General features: G+C 42.5%; 1 protein-coding gene across 4 annotated transcripts in view; it reads left to right on the forward strand.

The window, feature by feature from the left end:
* Nucleotides 1-18,345, forward strand: part of LOC123771504 (galactosylgalactosylxylosylprotein 3-beta-glucuronosyltransferase P) — a 29,629-nt gene continuing 11,284 nt past the window's right edge. The window contains exons 1-2 of one of the 4 annotated variants that reach the window (XM_045764091.2): nucleotides 1-599; nucleotides 4,212-5,314. In XM_045764091.2, coding sequence (XP_045620047.1) covers nucleotides 4,231-5,289 — 1,059 coding nt within the window. In that variant the 5' untranslated portion in view covers nucleotides 1-599; nucleotides 4,212-4,230 and the 3' untranslated portion in view covers nucleotides 5,290-5,314. Of the gene's footprint in view, nucleotides 600-4,211; nucleotides 5,316-9,653; nucleotides 9,813-18,345 lie in introns of those variants that run through there. The other 3 variants (XM_045764090.2, XM_045764093.2, XM_045764092.2) reach the window with 3 other exon arrangements.

Here is an 18,345-nt window from a genome sequence, read left to right on the forward strand (position 1 = left end):
GTGTTCACTCTCCTCCATACTGACATTTACACACAGTAAGAATCAAGGCCAAAGAGAAGAACAACTTTTAGATAATGTGCAATTAAGTCTGTTTAAGCAAATAAGACATGTAGTAGCGATCAAGGTTACCACAATCCCCTTTCTGAGGGGATTCTAAGAATCCCCTTTATCAGAATTCACTTGCGTCTTACTATATTGTTAATGTGTATTTACTGAAAATGAGTGAAGTATTGAGTTGCGAAAGTGAGATAGGAGATTATTGCGCAAGATTTACAATCACTGAGACTTGACATGTCAGGGAGTGACTAACTCTCTCATACTTCACCGGGAGTAGTCAGGAGCGACCACCGGCGCGGTGCACACACACTAACCATCGCGTCTCCTGCGAAAAGTTGTCATGCATACGGCTTTTTAGTTAATATTAATGAAGTGAGAACTCTCCACGTCTGAAGATATCTTTGTGGTAGCCACGGAATGCTTCACTATTACCCCGAGATGGACATTGCAAATTTTAAAAATCGGAAGTGGAAATTAATAAGGATGATGCCCACAGTGGAGCGACCACAGGCCACCTGGAGCTGTCTGCCACGATTTAAAAGGTAAATATAATATGTACAGCATTACATGTCTAACAATTTGAGCTGAAACGATCGTTAGGGCAATTTAAGTAGTTCCAGTCTCATATCTTAGCATCTTTCGTGATGCAAGTAATTTCATTAAATCTTATATATATTTACCTAAGGGCTACTAACACTAGTGGCCTCGACGAGGACAAGAAGCCGGCGGCTTGTCAAAGGTCCCACCCCCATTTGTCCTCATGATCTTTCCCAGTTAGATTTTGAAATTTAACAGCGTTTACGGCTTATATTATATATATATATATATATATATATATATATATATATATATATATATATATATATATATATATATATATATATATATATATACTTCGAAATACTTAAAACTCAATAAGAGATAATCGAAATACACAAACCTAATATATATAGAGACTGACACCTATGAAAGTAATTATTCAAACAAAACACTAAGACAGTACGGCTATCTATATTTAGTAATAACCAAGGCTTTAAATATAATTAGATTTAATTAGGAACTTATTGATACAAATAAAAATATCTTGTGTTTCAAATCAATCCAAGTAAGTACATATATGCATGTATTATTGTCAGGGTTCTATGTCTGGACAGCAAAAGGTAGAATAATTGCTGTTGTTTTAGATTCAGCTACTTGGAACAAAAGTTCCAAAGTAGCACTGGCTATGGTGAGCCCGTAGTGGACTTATCCGGCACAGGAGCGGGGCTGTAACTCGTAGAATAATTACCAGTATGCATTTTTATACATGTTCTAGCGTCTGTTAAATACATTTCTGTTGCTAAAAGCTACAATTTAACTTATATGTAGATTTATATATAGCAATGTGGGTCTTTCCTTCACCTGTGGTAAGTATTTTGATAACGTGCAGCTCTGGAATGATGTAATTATAATCATCTATAACACCTAAAACTGTATATGAGAACAATTAAGTTGGTTAATACATTGTTCTGTAGTTAGAAGGTAAGGTAATTAGCAGGAGAAAGCGCTAAGCTATTATGAACATATAGCACTTAGAGGGGATAAGGATTTGGGATAGGACGGGGAAATGGAATGGTGCCCCAACCACTTGGACAGTCGGGGATTGAACGCCGACCTGCAAGAAACGAGACCGTCCGCTCTACCGTCCAGTCCAAGTGTTTGGGCTCTAACGACAGAAGTGTGACTTAGGAATGTGGAATCCACTCACACACACACTTTGGCAGTTTATTCATGGAATATTTCGAAACTGAATTGCTGAATTGCTCTCCCAAATTTAGTTTAGTTGTGTCACTTATTCCCAGAAGCTTATGGTAGAACTTAAGAAAACTTGACGTCAGAAGTAGAGGTGGTTGTGTCACTATTAATGTGTCTGACACATAGTATAGTGACACAGGGGAGACATCTCCCGTCACGCAGAGTGCAGTCGCACCTCCACAGATCTTCAGTATCATCTCTTGATACTAATGGCTCAAAAGGGCGCCACCACTTACGGGCTATTCGTGCCCGTGCCACCTTTTGGGTGGCTTAATCTTCATCAATCAGTATAGTGACACATAATCACTATACTACATGTCACTACAAGTCGACAGATCCACTTGATGAACACATAAGGGATCAAATCCACAAGGGCCGTGACGAGGATTCGAACCTGCGTCCGGGAGCATCCCAGACACTGCCTTAGACATCCATCCCAGACATCCACATAAGGGAGAGATGCCTTGAGAAGAGAAGGGACAAGCCTCACAAGCATCGAGTGTGTGAGAAATGTGCGAAGCCTCTTGAGCCACATGAGCCATGACAAGCGTCAACATCAGCTCAGGGTTCTCAGTTTATAATCATTATTTGATAACAACGTCTCGGGAACGCCTGACAGTGAGGAAACACGGACGTGGAACTGCATGAGACTCGCCATATAGGACAGCATACATGTCCCTCGCTACACCGACGAATTCTCCATCATATTCTGCCCGAAACGCTTTGCGTAAGGCTTTAGGCTTTGTATGTACTAGCTCTTATCTATAAATCTATCAATTTTTGTTTAATCTCTTTTATGTATGTACTAAGGCATTGTATGTACTAGCTGTTATCTATAAATCTAGCAATTTTTATTTAACCTCTTGTATGTATGTACTTTACCTGAATAAATATTTGAATTTTGAATTTTTGAACGGGTAAGGTTATTCAGCATGAGGCAACGGCTCCTCTGACAGCATGACTAACTCAACCAAGCACATAGGATATGTATGTTTATCTCTCAGAATGTTTGGTAATATGTTTATTGTTTGTGATGTGTTTATATGTATGTATTAACACGATGTACTGAACGGGGTGAGAATAGCTTGAGCTACCTCATCCCTTTGTGTGTATTTTACCTCAATAAACTTATTTCAATTTCAATTTCAAACCAAGCACATCCACCTCCCAAAATCATGTATTTACTATTTGAGCCTACAGCATCGAGCTATTAGCTCTTGGACCCCGCCTTTCTAACCAATCTATTTTTCCTCTATTACGTTTCCTACATATATTTCTCTCCAACACACACATCCCCAGGAAGCAGGCTGTGGCAGCTGTCTAACTCCCAGGTATCCATTTTCCTGCTAGTTGAACAGTAGGATCAGGGTGAAAGAAACTGCCCATTTGCTTCTGTCTGCCGAGAATCGAACCCACGCTTCCTGGTTCGCCAAAATCACTTCATATTTGACGCCTCTCAAATCGTGAGAACGGGCTGATAAGATTTAACTACGGAAGAGGACCCGGATTCACAAAGCTGTTACGCAAGTACTTAGGAACGTGTACATCTTTCCTCAATCTTTGACGGCTTTGGTTACATTTATTAAGCAGTTTACAAGCATGAAAATTTCCCAATCAACTGTTGTTATTGTTATAAACAGCCTCCGGGTGCTTCTGAGCTCATTAACTGTTTAATAATTGTAAACAAAGCCATCAAAGATTGAGAAAAGATGTACAGATTCGTAAGTGCTTGCGTAACTGCTTCGTGAATCTGGCCCGAGGTCTACCAATATTGAGTCGTTTTGTTTATAATGAAAAACACGGGATAAAACCACTGCATCAGGCGTACCAAAGTACACAGTAAAGTAACTCCTTTATATCACCCAAACAATAGTCTCCAAAACCCCATAGAGTGCTGATTAGACCGGTATTTGATAGGCTAAAAAAGAGAGATCTCATTATTATCCTCATTTAAAGCTAATTCGGACTCAACAAATATTAGAATATCTCAGATAGTGGCAGTAAGGCCCAAGGAGACAGAACTCAACCCCCCCCGCAAGCACAACTAAGTGAGTACATCCCCAGGAAGCATCCCGTAGCAGCTGTCTAACTCCCAGGTACCTATTTACTGCTAGGTGAACTAGGGTATTAGGGTAAAAGAAACGCTACCCATTTGTTTCCGCCTCCGCCGGGGATCGAACCCGGGCCCTTAGGACTATGACCCAAGATCACCGTCTGCTCATGCGTGTGGTGGGGGGGGGGGAGGAGACGGAGCGAGTGTATGATATGCTCTTCCTGTATGTATTGTTCATGCTCATTTTGCGCAACTAAAACCAAAGAAATCATACGAAAGGACTGAAAGAAATGATTGGGTACGACAGGTTAGAAGCGTGATAAGATATGGAGCGTCGACTGGCTTCCTCAGTGCTCACACGCTGCTCAGAGACTTCCCACAGTGCTCACACGGTGCTCAGAGACTTCCCACAGTGCTCACACGCTGCTCAGAGACTCCCTCAGTGCTCACACGGTGCTCAGAGACTTGCCTCAGTGCTCACACGCTGCTCAGAGACTTCCCACAGTACTCACACGCTGCTCAGAGACTCCCTCAGTGCTCACACGCTGCTCAGAGACTCCCTCAGTGCTCACACGCTGCTCAGAGACTCCCTCAGTGCTCACACGGTGCTCAGAGACTTGCCTCAGTGCTCACACGCTGTTCAGAGACTCCCTCAGTGCTCACACGCTGTTCAGAGACTCCCACAGTGCTCACACGCTGCTCAGAGACTTCCTCGGTGCTCACACGCTGCTCAGAGACTTCCTCGGTGCTCACACGCTGCTCAGAGACTTCCTCAGTGCTCACACGCTGCTCAGAAACTTCCCTTAGTGCTCACACACTGCTCAGAGACTCCCTCGGTGCTCACACGCTGCTCAGAGACTCCCTCGGTGCTCACGCGCTGCTCAGAGACTTCCCATAGTGTTCACACGCTGCTCAGAGACTCCCTCGGTGCTCACACGCTGCTCAGAGACTCCCTCAGTGCTCACACGCTGCTCAGAGACTTCCCACAGTGCTCACACGCTGCTCAGAGACTCCCTCAGTGCTCACACGGTGCTCAGAGACTTGCCTCAGTGCTCACACGCTGTTCAGAGACTCCCTCAGTGCTCACACGCTGTTCAGAGACTCCCACAGTGCTCACACGCTGCTCAGAGACTTCCTCGGTGCTCACACGCTGCTCAGAGACTTCCTCGGTGCTCACACGCTACTCAGAGACTTCCTCAGTGCTCACACGCTGCTCAGAGACTTCCCACAGTGCTCACACGCTGCTCAGAGACTCCCTCGGTGCTCACACGCTGCTCAGAGACTTCCTCAGTGCTCACACGTTGCTCAGAGACTTCCCACAGTGCTCACACACTGCTCAGAGACTTCCTCAGTGCTCACACGCTGCTCAAAAGTTCCCTAAGTGACTTCACCTCATCTCTCCAGCTAATATGTGAGTATTATTTCCTACCTCTACGCCATTGTTAATGTAGAATTACTTGTAATAATCATTTACAAAAACGTCCATCATTAACATAGACGTATGGAAAATACTGTTCATTTTTCCACATTCAAAAATTTTTAATTTCAAAAATCATTTCGGGGCTTTCTTTACCCGCCTAAATAGGCTATAAAGCCTACTTTCCGAAGCTGTTAATTTAATGTCAAAACATTGTTGCAATTCAAACTCCAGCTTGAAAATAAATATGCAGGACTTATGGGAGGGGACCTTTGATAACCTGCCGGCTTCCTGTCCCCGTTGAGGCCACTAGAGAGATAATGAACTTCAGGTATAAAAGGCTGAAAGGTCAAGTTAATTCAGCGGCAAGACCAAATATAAATTAATCTAGACACTGATCTCTCAACACTGGTCATATTATGTTAATATAGCGTATATAACATTGCATATATAAACAAGAGGTTCACAACAGTCACTATACAAGGCACTTTACATCTATAGTGAGTCACACAGTTACTAGTCTTGCTCCACACCCACCCAACTGGGCGGCAGCTTTACAGTCATGTACTCCACACCCACCCAACTGGGCGGCAGCTTTACAGTCATGTGCTCCACACCCACCCAACTGGGCGGCAGCTTTACAGTCATGTGCTCCACACCCACCCAACTGGGCGGCAGCTTTACAGTCATGTGCATGCATTACTTACAATAAGCAAATTTTGGATACTTCGCTAAGATTTCGGGAAGCACATCATTATAAATGACGTACTTACACATTTCTTGAACACCATTGATGGTGTTATCTCTAAATTCCGCGATTTTTTTTCACATTGCATTATATAATGACGCAAAGTATGCGAATAGTTCTGCTGACAGTCAGATGTGTGCACGCGAGGCTATATGATATGACAGTCAGATATGACAGATATGACGCTTCCTTCACAGTTATAATATCACAATTCAACACTTTAGTAAGTTTAAGAGTTATGCAAGAATTTTATACTCATGTGATCCAAAAGTCTACAGTTTAATACGGTCCAAATAATATTTACAAATAAACTAACATAAAATGATAATAAATTTATCGAACTAGGTTATGCTAACGATGTCATTCTTGAATCACAAACTTTCCAAATTTGAAATGATTCTATAACATTAAACTAAATTATTTTTTTTTTCAAGTACATAGTTGATTTACAAACATAATGTTGGATTTATAGATAGAGCTAGTACATACAATACCTAAAGCCACTAATACACATAGCGTTTCGGGCAAAAATACATTATTAATTATTACAAAATGTAATGTAAGTTGTTATACATTCAGCTACTGGGAACAAAAAGTTCCAAGTAGCACGGGCTATGGTGAGCCCGTATTGGACTTACCTGGCACAGGAGCGGGGCTGTGTGTACTGTAAGACAAAATTAGAATTAAATACACCTTCTAAGTGTGCAACTTCAAGTGAGGTGTTGAGCACTTGTGCTAAAGAAGGCACGCAGTCACGGTGATGATCTTACTCATCACAGCCTCTCACAATGTTTCTCTTCATGACCTCATCAAATGCGTCATGCATTAAATAAACGCCAAGCCATGGACTCACGTCATCATTAGAAAACTATGCAAATGATATATATGTCATTGTAAAATGATTATATATATATTGTGTGTGTGTTCGTGATTTACACACACACACACACACACACACTGATACAAGTAAATGATCTCCCAGAGGGAATAGACTCGTTCCTCTCAATATTTGCGGATGATGCACAAATTATGAAGATTAAATCGGAGGAAGATAGTATGAGGCTACAAGATGACCTAAACAAACTGAATGAATGGTCCAACAAATGGCTACGAAAGTTCAACCCAAGTAAATATAAAGTAATGAAACTAGGGGGAGGAAATAGGAGGCCAGGCACTAGATACAGAATGGGAGATAAAGTCCTTCACGAAGCGAACAGAGACAGACCTCGGGGTTGATATCACACCAAACCTGTCTCCTGAAGCCCACATCAAAAGAATAATATCTGCGGCGTATGCGAGGCTGGCTAACATCAGAATTGCCTTCAGGAACTTGTGTAAGGAATCATTCAAAACCTTGTATACCACATATGTAAGGTCAATCCTGGAGTATGCGGCCCCAGCATGGAGCCCGTACCTAGTAAAGCATAAGACAAAACTGGAAAAAGTTCAGAGGTATGCCACTAGACTAGTCCCAGAACTAAGAGGCATGAGTTACGAGGAAAGGCTGAGGTAACTGCACCTGACGTCGCTGGAAGACAGAAGAGCTCGGGGAGATATGATCACTACATGCAAAATTCTGAGAAGAACTGGCAGGGTAGAGAAGGATGGATTATTTAACACGGGTGGTACACGCACAAGGGGACACAGGTGGAAGCTGAGTACCCAAATGAGCCACATAGACGTTAGAAAGAACTTCTTCAGTGTAGATATGATAGAGCCCAATAGGCTCAGGAATCTGTACACCAGTTGATTGACGGTTTAGAGGCGGGACCAAAGAGCCAGAGCTCTACCCCCGCAAGCACAACTAGGTGAGTACACACACTGCACACTAACAATAAGACCTCAAATTACTATAAATTATTTATTTAATAAACTTTATCGTATAAATGTAAACCATGAAATGTATCATGAATTATATATGTTTCACATACATCTGGATTATCAAATTAAATCTCAATATAATATCTTGGTTGAGAGGAGAGACGGAGATTAAGGGTGTACGTAAATAAGAGGAAGAGCAAGAGAGGATGTGGAGAAGAATGCCACCGTTATCTTTGTACCATGACACTGTCTTGAGCAGTTCTGGGGTTGGCGTTCAAGGTTCCTGCTGCGGCTTCCCGCTTTGTTTTGTTTAAACACACATCATCCACAGACGTGGCGCTGTGGATGATGTGTGTCGCTCCACCAGTCAGGTTAACGCCATTGTTCTTGACCAGTAACTGGATGGGTGACCACATGAACAGCCTCAATTTTAGCAATGGGGGATCTCGACAGCCTAGTGCATGGATTCCGGTTCCTTTAAAATTGACAGTTCTTGCAATGCGAGGCTGCAGTTGTTAACACAGTTGGCTCATAATCTGTTAGACCCGAGGTCAGGTCCCCGATCAGTTACTCCATCAAATCCCTCAAAAATATAATCCATCAGTCAATCAACTGGTGTACAGATTCTGGAGCCTATTGGGCTCTTATCAAGTCTACATTTGAAACTGTGTATGGAGTCAGCCTCCACCACATTACTGCCTAGTGCATTCCATTTGTTAACTACTCTGACACTGACAAATTCTTTCTAATATCTCTGTGGTTCATTTGGGTAGTCAGTTTTCACCTGTGTCCCCTTGTTCGTGGCTGTCATGCTAAATAGTTTGTCTTTGTCCACCCTGTCAATTCCCCTGAGTATTTTGTAGGTGGTGATCATGTCTCCCCTTACTCTTCTGTCTTCCAAAGACGTGAGGTTTAGCTCCCGTAGTCTTTCCTCGTAGCTCATACCTCTCAGTTCTCGGACTAGTCTGGCGGCATACCTCTGTGTGCGTGTGTATTCACCTAGTTGTGCTTGCGGGGGTTGAGCTCTGCTCTTTCGGCCCGCCTCTCAACTGTCAATCAACTGTTACTAACTACTTTTTATTCCACACCACACACACACCAGGAAGCAGCCCGTGACAGCTGACTAACTCCCAGGTACCTATTTACTGCTAAGTAAAAGGGGCATCAGGGTAAAAGAAACTGTGCCCAGTGTTTTTCGCCGGCGCCGGGAATCGAACCCGGGACTACAGGATCACGCATCCAGCGTGCTGTCCGCTCAGCCACTGGCCCCCGGCCTGTGTGTGTGTGTGTGTGTGTGTGTGTGTGTGTGTGTGTGTGTGTGTGTGTACTCACCTAATTGTGCTTGCGGGGGTTGTATTCTAGCTCTTTGGTCCCGCCTCTCAACTGGTGTACAGATTCCTGTGTGTGTGTGTGTGTGTGTGTGTGTGTGTTAGCCTGCATAGAACTACACCAAAAAATGTATTACCAGAAGATTTGGGAGTAGTGAATGAGAGCATTGTGAGCCTGCCCCCCCTCCTAGCAACCTCTCCCCGCCTGGTGGGGGGAGAGGGTAAGGTCGTGGGCGGAGCCTGGATCAGGTATCCAACATCAGCACTTATAATTCCCCCGCCACACAACACCCCCAATACCCCCACGTGCTGGCTTGTAAACAAACAAAGCCAATCTCATTTTCCTCTCTGATTCTGGGAAGAGTATGAGGAGAGGTTAAATAATATCGAGAACGGAAGTGTGAGTGAACGTGAGTGGAACAAGCATGTGCTGTGAGGGCCACTAAGGTGGAGTGTGCCAGGGGTGTCTTCAGTGTGTAGTCCTCAGTGTGCTCTGTGATCCCGGCACCCCCACACATGGCTGCTCCTCCTCCGCTACTCGTGTTGGAAGATGCAGTCCGCTTGTGTGCACTTCATCAGGCCCGGAACTGTGTTGTAAGTCTTAATAAGTCTGCTCAACATAGACTTAGTTTGGTCAACATATTTCAGCCACGTTAGTGTGACTCCTCGTCTGCAAGTCTTAAGTCTTCTCAGTGTGTTGTTAAGCAACGGTGTTGTGGATCATTCTACCGTCTCACTGTAACGACCTGTAGTATACTTGTATATTTAGTATACTTAAATGTAGATATGATAGAGTCCAGTAGGCTCAGGAATCTGGACACCAGTTGAGAGGCGGGACCAAAGGGCTTAAACTCAACCACCGCAAGCACAACTAGGTGAGTACCTCTTTAATTTATTATGCACCCTATTATATCCATCCTGTGACAGTAGAAAATATAACAGAACATAATTGGACGTCTAGCGGAGTGGTCTACGTTCTCGGATCACAACCGAGGATCCCAGGGTGGTAAAGAGACGGTTAATTTATTTTGAGAAGGACAGGAACCTGTGCATATATATATATATATATATATATATGTCGTACCTAATAGCCAGAACGCACTTCTCAGCCTACTATTCAAGGCCCGATTTGCCTAATAAGCCAAGTTTTCATGAATTAATTATTTTTCGACTACCTAACCTACCTAACCTAACCTAACCTAACTTTTTCGGCTACCTAACCTAACCTAACCTATAAAGATAGGTTAGGTTAGGTTAGGTAGGGTTGGTTAGGTTCGGTCATATATCTACGTTAATTTTAACTCCAATAAAAAAAATTGACCTCATACATAATGAAATGGGTAGCTTTATCATTTCATAAGAAAAAAATTAGAGAAAATATATTAATTTAGGAAAACTTGGCTTATTAGGCAAATCGGGCCTTGCATAGTAGGCTGAAAAGTGCGTTCTGGCTACTAGGTACGACATATATATATATATATATATATATATATATATATATATATATATATATATATATATATATACTTTAGAAGGACGGGTTGCGACGCAAGCCTAAGGTTTCTCAATGTCTGGGGAGCCGGTCGGCCGAGCGGACAGCACGCTGGACTTGTGATCCTGTGGTCCTGGGTTCGATCCCAGGCGCTGGCGAGAAACAATGGGCAGAGTTTCTTTCACCCTATGCCCCTGTTACCTAGCAGTAAAATAGGTACCTGGGTGTTAGTCAGCTGTCACGGGCTGCTTCCTGGGGTGGAGGCCTGGTCGAGGGCCGGGCCGCGGGGACACTAAAGCCCCGAAATCATCTCAAGATAACCTCAAGATGTCAAGAAAACGGTCAATTTAAAGTGCCCTTTCCTAACCTGCCAGAGGACCCAAAACAGAAAACGGGACAGTCACTTTTGCCAGCCGCTTCCATTTTCTAGTACGATATAACGCATAGGAGCGAACTGCGACGTTCTTTGTAGAATAGGTTGGGCATTAAGGTCTCTACAACAGTTGCCCATCTCTCGAGTGCCTATTTACTGCTTTTCCCCCTGATGCATCTGTTCACCTAACAGTAAATAGGTGCCCGGGAGCTAGGCAACTGTTGTGAGGCGCATCCCGGGAAGGTCAGTAGTTGCCCTGGAGGAGATAATATAAGCCTAACAGGCTTCCTGTCCTCGACCATGACTGGCGAGACCTCAAAACTCGTTTAAATTTAAATTCAAATTCAAATTCAAATGTTTATTCAGGTAAAGTACATACATACAAGAGGTGATACAAAAATTGATCGATTTACAGATAGAGCTAGTACATACAATGCCTAAAGCCACTATTACGCAAAGCGTTTCGGGCAGCTAAGCTAGTTTTTAGCTAAGCAAGTTAATGTGGCTAGTTAACATAACTAACTATGGAGTTTGTTAGCATATACACAGTTTATAGTGTAGATATGATAAGAGCCCAGTAGGCTCAGGAACCTGTACATTAGTTGATTGACAGTTGAGAGGCGGGACCAAAGAGCCAGAGCTCAACCCCCGCAAGCACAACTAGGTAGGTACACACACACACACACACACACACACACACACACACACACACACACACACACACACACACACACACACACACACACACACACACACACGAGAGACCAGTCTTAGAGTATGCAGTCCTATCAGGAACTTTCATCTCAAAGCGCACATAAGGAAACTAGAAAAGGTTCAGAGGTTTACAACAAGGCTCGCCCTGAAATTGCATGGGATGAGGTATGAAGAAAGACTGAAAGAATTAGACCTGACGTCTCTAGAAGAGAGAGAGAGAGAGAGAGAGAGAGAGAGAGAGAGAGAGAGAGAGAGAGAGAGAGAGAGAGAGAGAGAGAGAGAGAGAGAGAGAGAGAGAGAGAGAGAGAGAGAGAATGTTCGCAATGAATACCAATAAAAGAAAGCATGAGTGAAAGCTTGAGAAACAGACGAGTCAGAAAAGTTAAAAAGTTTTCTTTTAGTGTAGGAGTAGTGGGAAAATAATCATGAACTATATAAGCAGGCTGTAGAAGCTAATTCCACCCCTCTCCTGTGACGGGTAAGTCCACTACGGGGCTCACCATAGCCCGTGCTACTTGGAACTCTTTGTTCCGAGTAGCTGAATCTATAACAACAACAGTCAATTTCATCCATAATTTCCCAGATAGATAAGATAAGAGGCCAGGCGTCATCACACTGAATAATCAGCACTATCACCTTGCGGGTACTAACATATTGGTCCACACGCGCACCACAACAGTTCAGTAGTTCAGTTACGTCAGAATACGATATATTATCCTAAAAGACAGTTCAGCCCGTCCTCTCGATCATTCTTGTTTTTGATCCAGCTTTTCGCAACAAAATTTCCATGTAGCACGGGCTATAGTGAGCCCGTAAGAGCATCACAAAATCAAAAATTAATGTACTATATTTCCCTCACCTAACCTAACCGAAGACCCACGAATAGAAAATGGGACATCACTTCAATTTTGCGAGGCGCTATGATTTTGAGTACATTTTACTTTTAGGTTGAGTGATCTTTACGTCATAATACGATGTATTATGCGAAAAGACATGCCCCCCCTATGGTAGAGATGCTGCCATAATTTTGATTATTATCACATTTAGGTACATGTGCATTTGTGCAGCTGCTCCTAGACTATATGAAGGGGAGTACAGTGTGTCAAAAAGCTAGCTACGTGATGCTAAAATCCCCATCATACAGAGGCATGTGATGAGTAGTCTACACTGACAGACTCTGGGAGCATTATGAGGATATCATCAACACAAGAGTGAATAAGGCAGCAGTGGTACTAAAAGTCCCCATCTCGCAGGATGGTTAGTCATACAGGGCCATGTGATAAGTAGTCTGCACTGACAAATTTTGGGTGCATTATGAGGATATCTTCAAGAACACGAGAGTGAATAAAGTAATTGCAAAGCTCCAGGTACCTCATGCCAATGGGTCTGAATGGTCTAATAACTGGGCATTCGGTGATGTAGTGTGGGAGATCATGCCCCAGTTCCTGCTCACAGAGTTTGCACCTAAAGTGCTCAGGATTGGGAAATCCGTCACCTGGAGCCATCTGCCACAGGTAACGGTAACCCAACCTGATCCTGGCAATCACTGTGTCGCACAGTCTAGTCCACGTTTTGTGCTGCCCATAAACATAGGTTTCAGATCTGAACAAATCATAGCTTTTTATACTAGTGCTTTCAGGTCGTTGGGAGTCAGTAATTTCTCTCCTATCAGACCTGAGTGTTTGGAACAATATAGTTTTGACAACAGAGATGGGGATACCCAGGTCTAATTCAACTTCATTTTATTTATTTACATACAAGAAGGTACATTGGGGTTAAGAGAGTACATAATAAAGATGATGCTTTTACATTCTTGTAAAGCCACTAGCACGCATAGCGTTTTGGGCAGGTCCTTAACCTAACATATCAGATAAGGTGAAAAGCTACATTGTAGCAAGGTTTTATATCAACAATATAAATTGACAGAGGTCATTAAGTACAGTACTTAATTAATCTTAAGTACTAATATTGGGGAAGTGGGTAGTACAAGATAGTGAGAGTTTGAAGCACAAGGTAGGAAACTATGAGGATGAAATTAGGTTCTTTTCTAATTTACTTTTGAACAGGGCATGGGTTGGACAATTTTTTAATTCATCAGGGAGTGAGTTCCAAAGACTGGGCCCATTTATTTACATGGAGTGTTTGCACAGTTTTAGCCTGACTCTGGGGAAATCAAAGATATATTTATTTCTGGTGTGGTGCTCATGGGTCCTATTACATCTATTAAGGAAAAGTTTCAGATCAAGATTAGCATTTAGGAACAAGGTTTTGTACATGTAGATAGCACACGAGAATGTGTAGAGTGTATGTTTAGCATGTTAAGGGACTTAAACAGAGGGGCTCTGAGTTGTCTGAATTCAATTTCTTTCTTTATTATGCACCCCATACCCAGAGATTTGTTGAACAGCAGAGCCATAGGTAGTGCAAGAACAGAGGCAGCACTCTTAATATATCATAGATGGTACAGTATTATATTAATGTTCCCAGCTTTGTTTATAAGTGATTGCATTATGGATATGTCTGTCGGGCTGACTGGTAAAAGGAGTAGAGAGTTAGGATGGCTGCCTGTGAGATATGTTGTAACATGTGTCTGGGTCTCTGGGATTTTTCTGGCAAGATTTGCACCAATTGATGAAAAGAAGCTATTGAATTCAGTTGCTATATTTAAGTCTGTTGCAAGTGTGTAACCATCTTTGGAGAGTTTTATCTGCTTGTTATGTGATTGTTGTTTAGAACCAAGTATGTTAGAGATGGCTTTCCATGTACTTTTCATATTTCATTTTGATTCTTTGAATCTAGTCTCACAAAAGGAAGCTTTGGTTCTTCGTATTATATTGCTAAGCCCCGACCGTCCAAGTGGTTGGGCACCATTCCTTTCCCCCCGTCCCATCCCAAATCCTTATTCTGACCCCTTCCACAGTGCTATATAGTCGTAATGGCTTGGCGCTTTTCTAATTTTTATGTTTTATGTGGTCGTAGTTTCATAACAACTGTTTTAGGAGCCCGTCCTCATAAACAAAAGACCCAAAGTCCATTCCATGCATCCGCCAAACCCCCTGTTTATGAATGAAAAATGGTTTACACACGACACACAACTGATGACGTCCGAATACTTCGGGAACAAGTGCGGTGTCTACTCATAGGATGAGTTAGATAACAAGTTAGATAACACAGTTATTAGGATAGGTTAGATAATATCCACTAGGACAGGCTAGGTAATGCTCAGTCACTGGGATAGGCTAGATAATACTCATTCAAAAGGATAGGCTAGATCCTATACTTTAGTTAACTACTGGCCGAGTTATCAATTTTGTCAAATTAAAATAACTAGCAAACGAAGAACGAAAATAAGTGAATTGATATGAAATGAAAATATATTTTAAACTTAGCAAATGAGTGAAACTTAATTATCTGCATATGAAGAGGCTTTTGCGTCTCTAATCCCACTAGAATAGATGAAGCCTTAAACAATTATGACTCTGACTCCTGATCAAATTCACTAGTTCCTCAAACATTTAACAGGACACTGCATTAATCATGTGATGAATATGCTTTAGGGGACACTAAAAAGCCCCGAAATCATCACAAGATAACCTCAAGATATAGTGTTTTAAGTCAGAATCCATCATTTGGAAATGTTCCATGAACAAAAAACCGAAAGTTGCAATTTTTGCAAGATATATATATACAGAAATCTTATGTATAATCTTAATCAATTGATTATTTATAGCATAAGCACGTACGGTTAAAAGGACAGACCAAGCCACTACAGGGAACGCACAATTCCAATTAAATGTTATTGTTTAAGATTTGCTACTTGGAACGCAAAGTTCCAAGTAGCACGGGCTATGGCGAGCCCGTTGATACAATTAAATACAAGAAAAAGAGAGAGCGACAATTAAGATTACGGGTAGTTTGTGCAGTTGCACGTAAATGCTGACTAGCCTACACCACGCGCCGGCAGCTGCTAAGACACTAAGACACAGCCCTGGTGCTGGAGAAGGTGTGCTCGGAGTTGAAATTGAAATAAGTTTATTGAGGTAAAATACACACAAAGGGATGAGGTAGCTCAAGCTATTCTCACCCCGTTCAGTACATCGTGTTAATACATACATAGACACACATCACAAACAATAAACATATCACCAAACATTCTGAGAGATAAACATATACATTTCCTCGTGCTGGGAGTTTATATCAAGGCTCGGAGTTTATGCCAAGGCTCGACTATACACGAGGACAGAGTGTGTTGGGGTTACGTCAACCGGGCTCCAAACTGTTTCATAACTTAACAAAAAAAACAATTTAATTGCTTTGGTTTCAGGTGGCGTGTGAGTGCGGTGACACAGTATGTGATTGTTTCGCGTTTACAGGAATGCAATTTGCACGCAATTTGAATTTTGCCCCGAGAGGCGAGTTTATTGAGCAGCGCCTTATCCTGTCGAGTTTGCGTACCGTCATAGCAGCATGTACAACACCCCCCAATAGGAAAAAAACCCGCTATGTTAACATGCTTAGTAAACAGCAAAAATATATCAAATTACTAACAACGATAACATGACAAAGCGTATAACGTATAGACATAACAGGAACAGCAAGCCGCTACACACATGACTAGGAAAACTTGCCCCCTCTTAATACGTTACCAGGCAACGAGCAGTCCTGTCTATAACACGCCGTATTTTGACGTATATTTCACACGACTCCTGCTGTATATTACTGCTTGTCTCTGCTAATTATGCATACGTTTTGCTATCAATAGTTACTCACCTTCTCATTTGCATACTCAAGATGAATACAGCATGTCACTTTAGCAACGTCTCTAATCAATTACTCAAATCCAGTATGTAATTTACGTATGAAAATTACACAGGCGATTTCAAATTCTTGTGACTAGCCTAGTCACAAAGAGAGGTAACATGGAGAGTTAATAGAGAAGTCATAACTTTCCTGAACAACTTAAATCATGTACACCATACACATTTGGTATTATGTACCATCAGAAATCTTAAGACTATCATGTACTATCAAAAATCTTAGCCAAGTATCCCAAGTTTGCTTACCAAAGTTGGTAATGCATACACGTGACTATAAAGCTACCTCCCAGTAGGATAACTTTATCATTATTATTACAGACTATCAAACTACGCACCCTCCCAATGGCGTGAGCTTATATTACAGCAAACCTCTGTTGTGATATCAGACTACAGCATAAATATCTATTTGGTTGCTATATCAGTTGCAGGATGCAACGCCTCTGGCAGTGTGAGATGTTATCGCAGACAATAACCTCTAAGAATAATAACAACACCACCCACTCCTTCACGAGGGTTATGACCTTGTAATATCAGATAACACGAGGAGGTGTCACCTTACGGCACTAAACAGCCTACAGTGGTGTGAGCTGTGATACAACAGCTTCCAGTGGTGTGAGCTGTGATACAACAGCCTCCACTTGTGTGAGCTGTGATACAACAGCCTCCACTTGTGTGAGCTGTGATACAACAGCCTCCACTTGTGTGAGCTGTGATACAACAGCCTCCACTTGTGTGAGCTGTGATACAACAGCCTCCACTTGTGTGAGCTGTGATACAACAGCCTCCACTTGTGTGAGCTGTGATACAACAGCCTCCACTTGTGTGAGCTGTGATACAACAGCCTCCACTTGTGTGAGCTGTGATACAACAGCCTCCACTTGTGTGAGCTGTGATACAACAGCCTCTAGTTGTGTGAGCTGTGATACAACAGCCTCTAGTTGTGTGAGCTGTGATACAACAGCCTCTAGTTGTGTGAGCTGTGATACAACAGCCTCCACTTGTGTGAGCTGTGATACAACAGCCTCCACTTGTGTGAGCTGTGATACAACAGCCTCCACTTGTGTGAGCTGTGATACAACAGCCTCCACTTGTGTGAGCTGTGATACAACAGCCTCCACTTGTGTGAGCTGTGATACAACAGCCTCCACTTGTGTGAGCTGTGATACAACAGCCTCCACTTGTGTGAGCTGTGATACAACAGCCTCCACTTGTGTGAGCTGTGATACAACAGCCTCCACTTGTGTGAGCTGTGATACAACAGCCTCCACTTGTGTGAGCTGTGATACAACAGCCTCCACTTGTGTGAGCTGTGATACAACAGCCTCCACTTGTGTGAGCTGTGATACAACAGCCTCCACTTGTGTGAGCTGTGATACAACAGCCTCCACTTGTGTGAGCTGTGATACAACAGCCTCTAGTTGTGTGAGCTGTGATACAACAGCCTCTAGTTGTGTGAGCTGTGATACAACAGCCTCCACTTGTGTGAGCTGTGATACAACAACCTCCACTTGTGTGAGCTGTGATACAACAGCCTCTAGTTGTGTGAGCTGTGATACAACAGCCTCTAGTTGTGTGAGCTGTGATACAACAACCTACAGTTGTGTGAGCTGTGATACAACAGGACACAGTGTCAAACACTTACACTGTCACATTTTTTCTCACGTGTTAATTTTCGTAATTTACACACAAAAAGCTTATATATTAAACAAATTAATGAGTCTGACAAATTTA

The sequence above is a fragment of the Procambarus clarkii genome, chromosome 76 (assembly GCF_040958095.1).
Source record: "Procambarus clarkii isolate CNS0578487 chromosome 76, FALCON_Pclarkii_2.0, whole genome shotgun sequence".
NCBI classification, from domain to species: domain Eukaryota; kingdom Metazoa; phylum Arthropoda; class Malacostraca; order Decapoda; family Cambaridae; genus Procambarus; species Procambarus clarkii.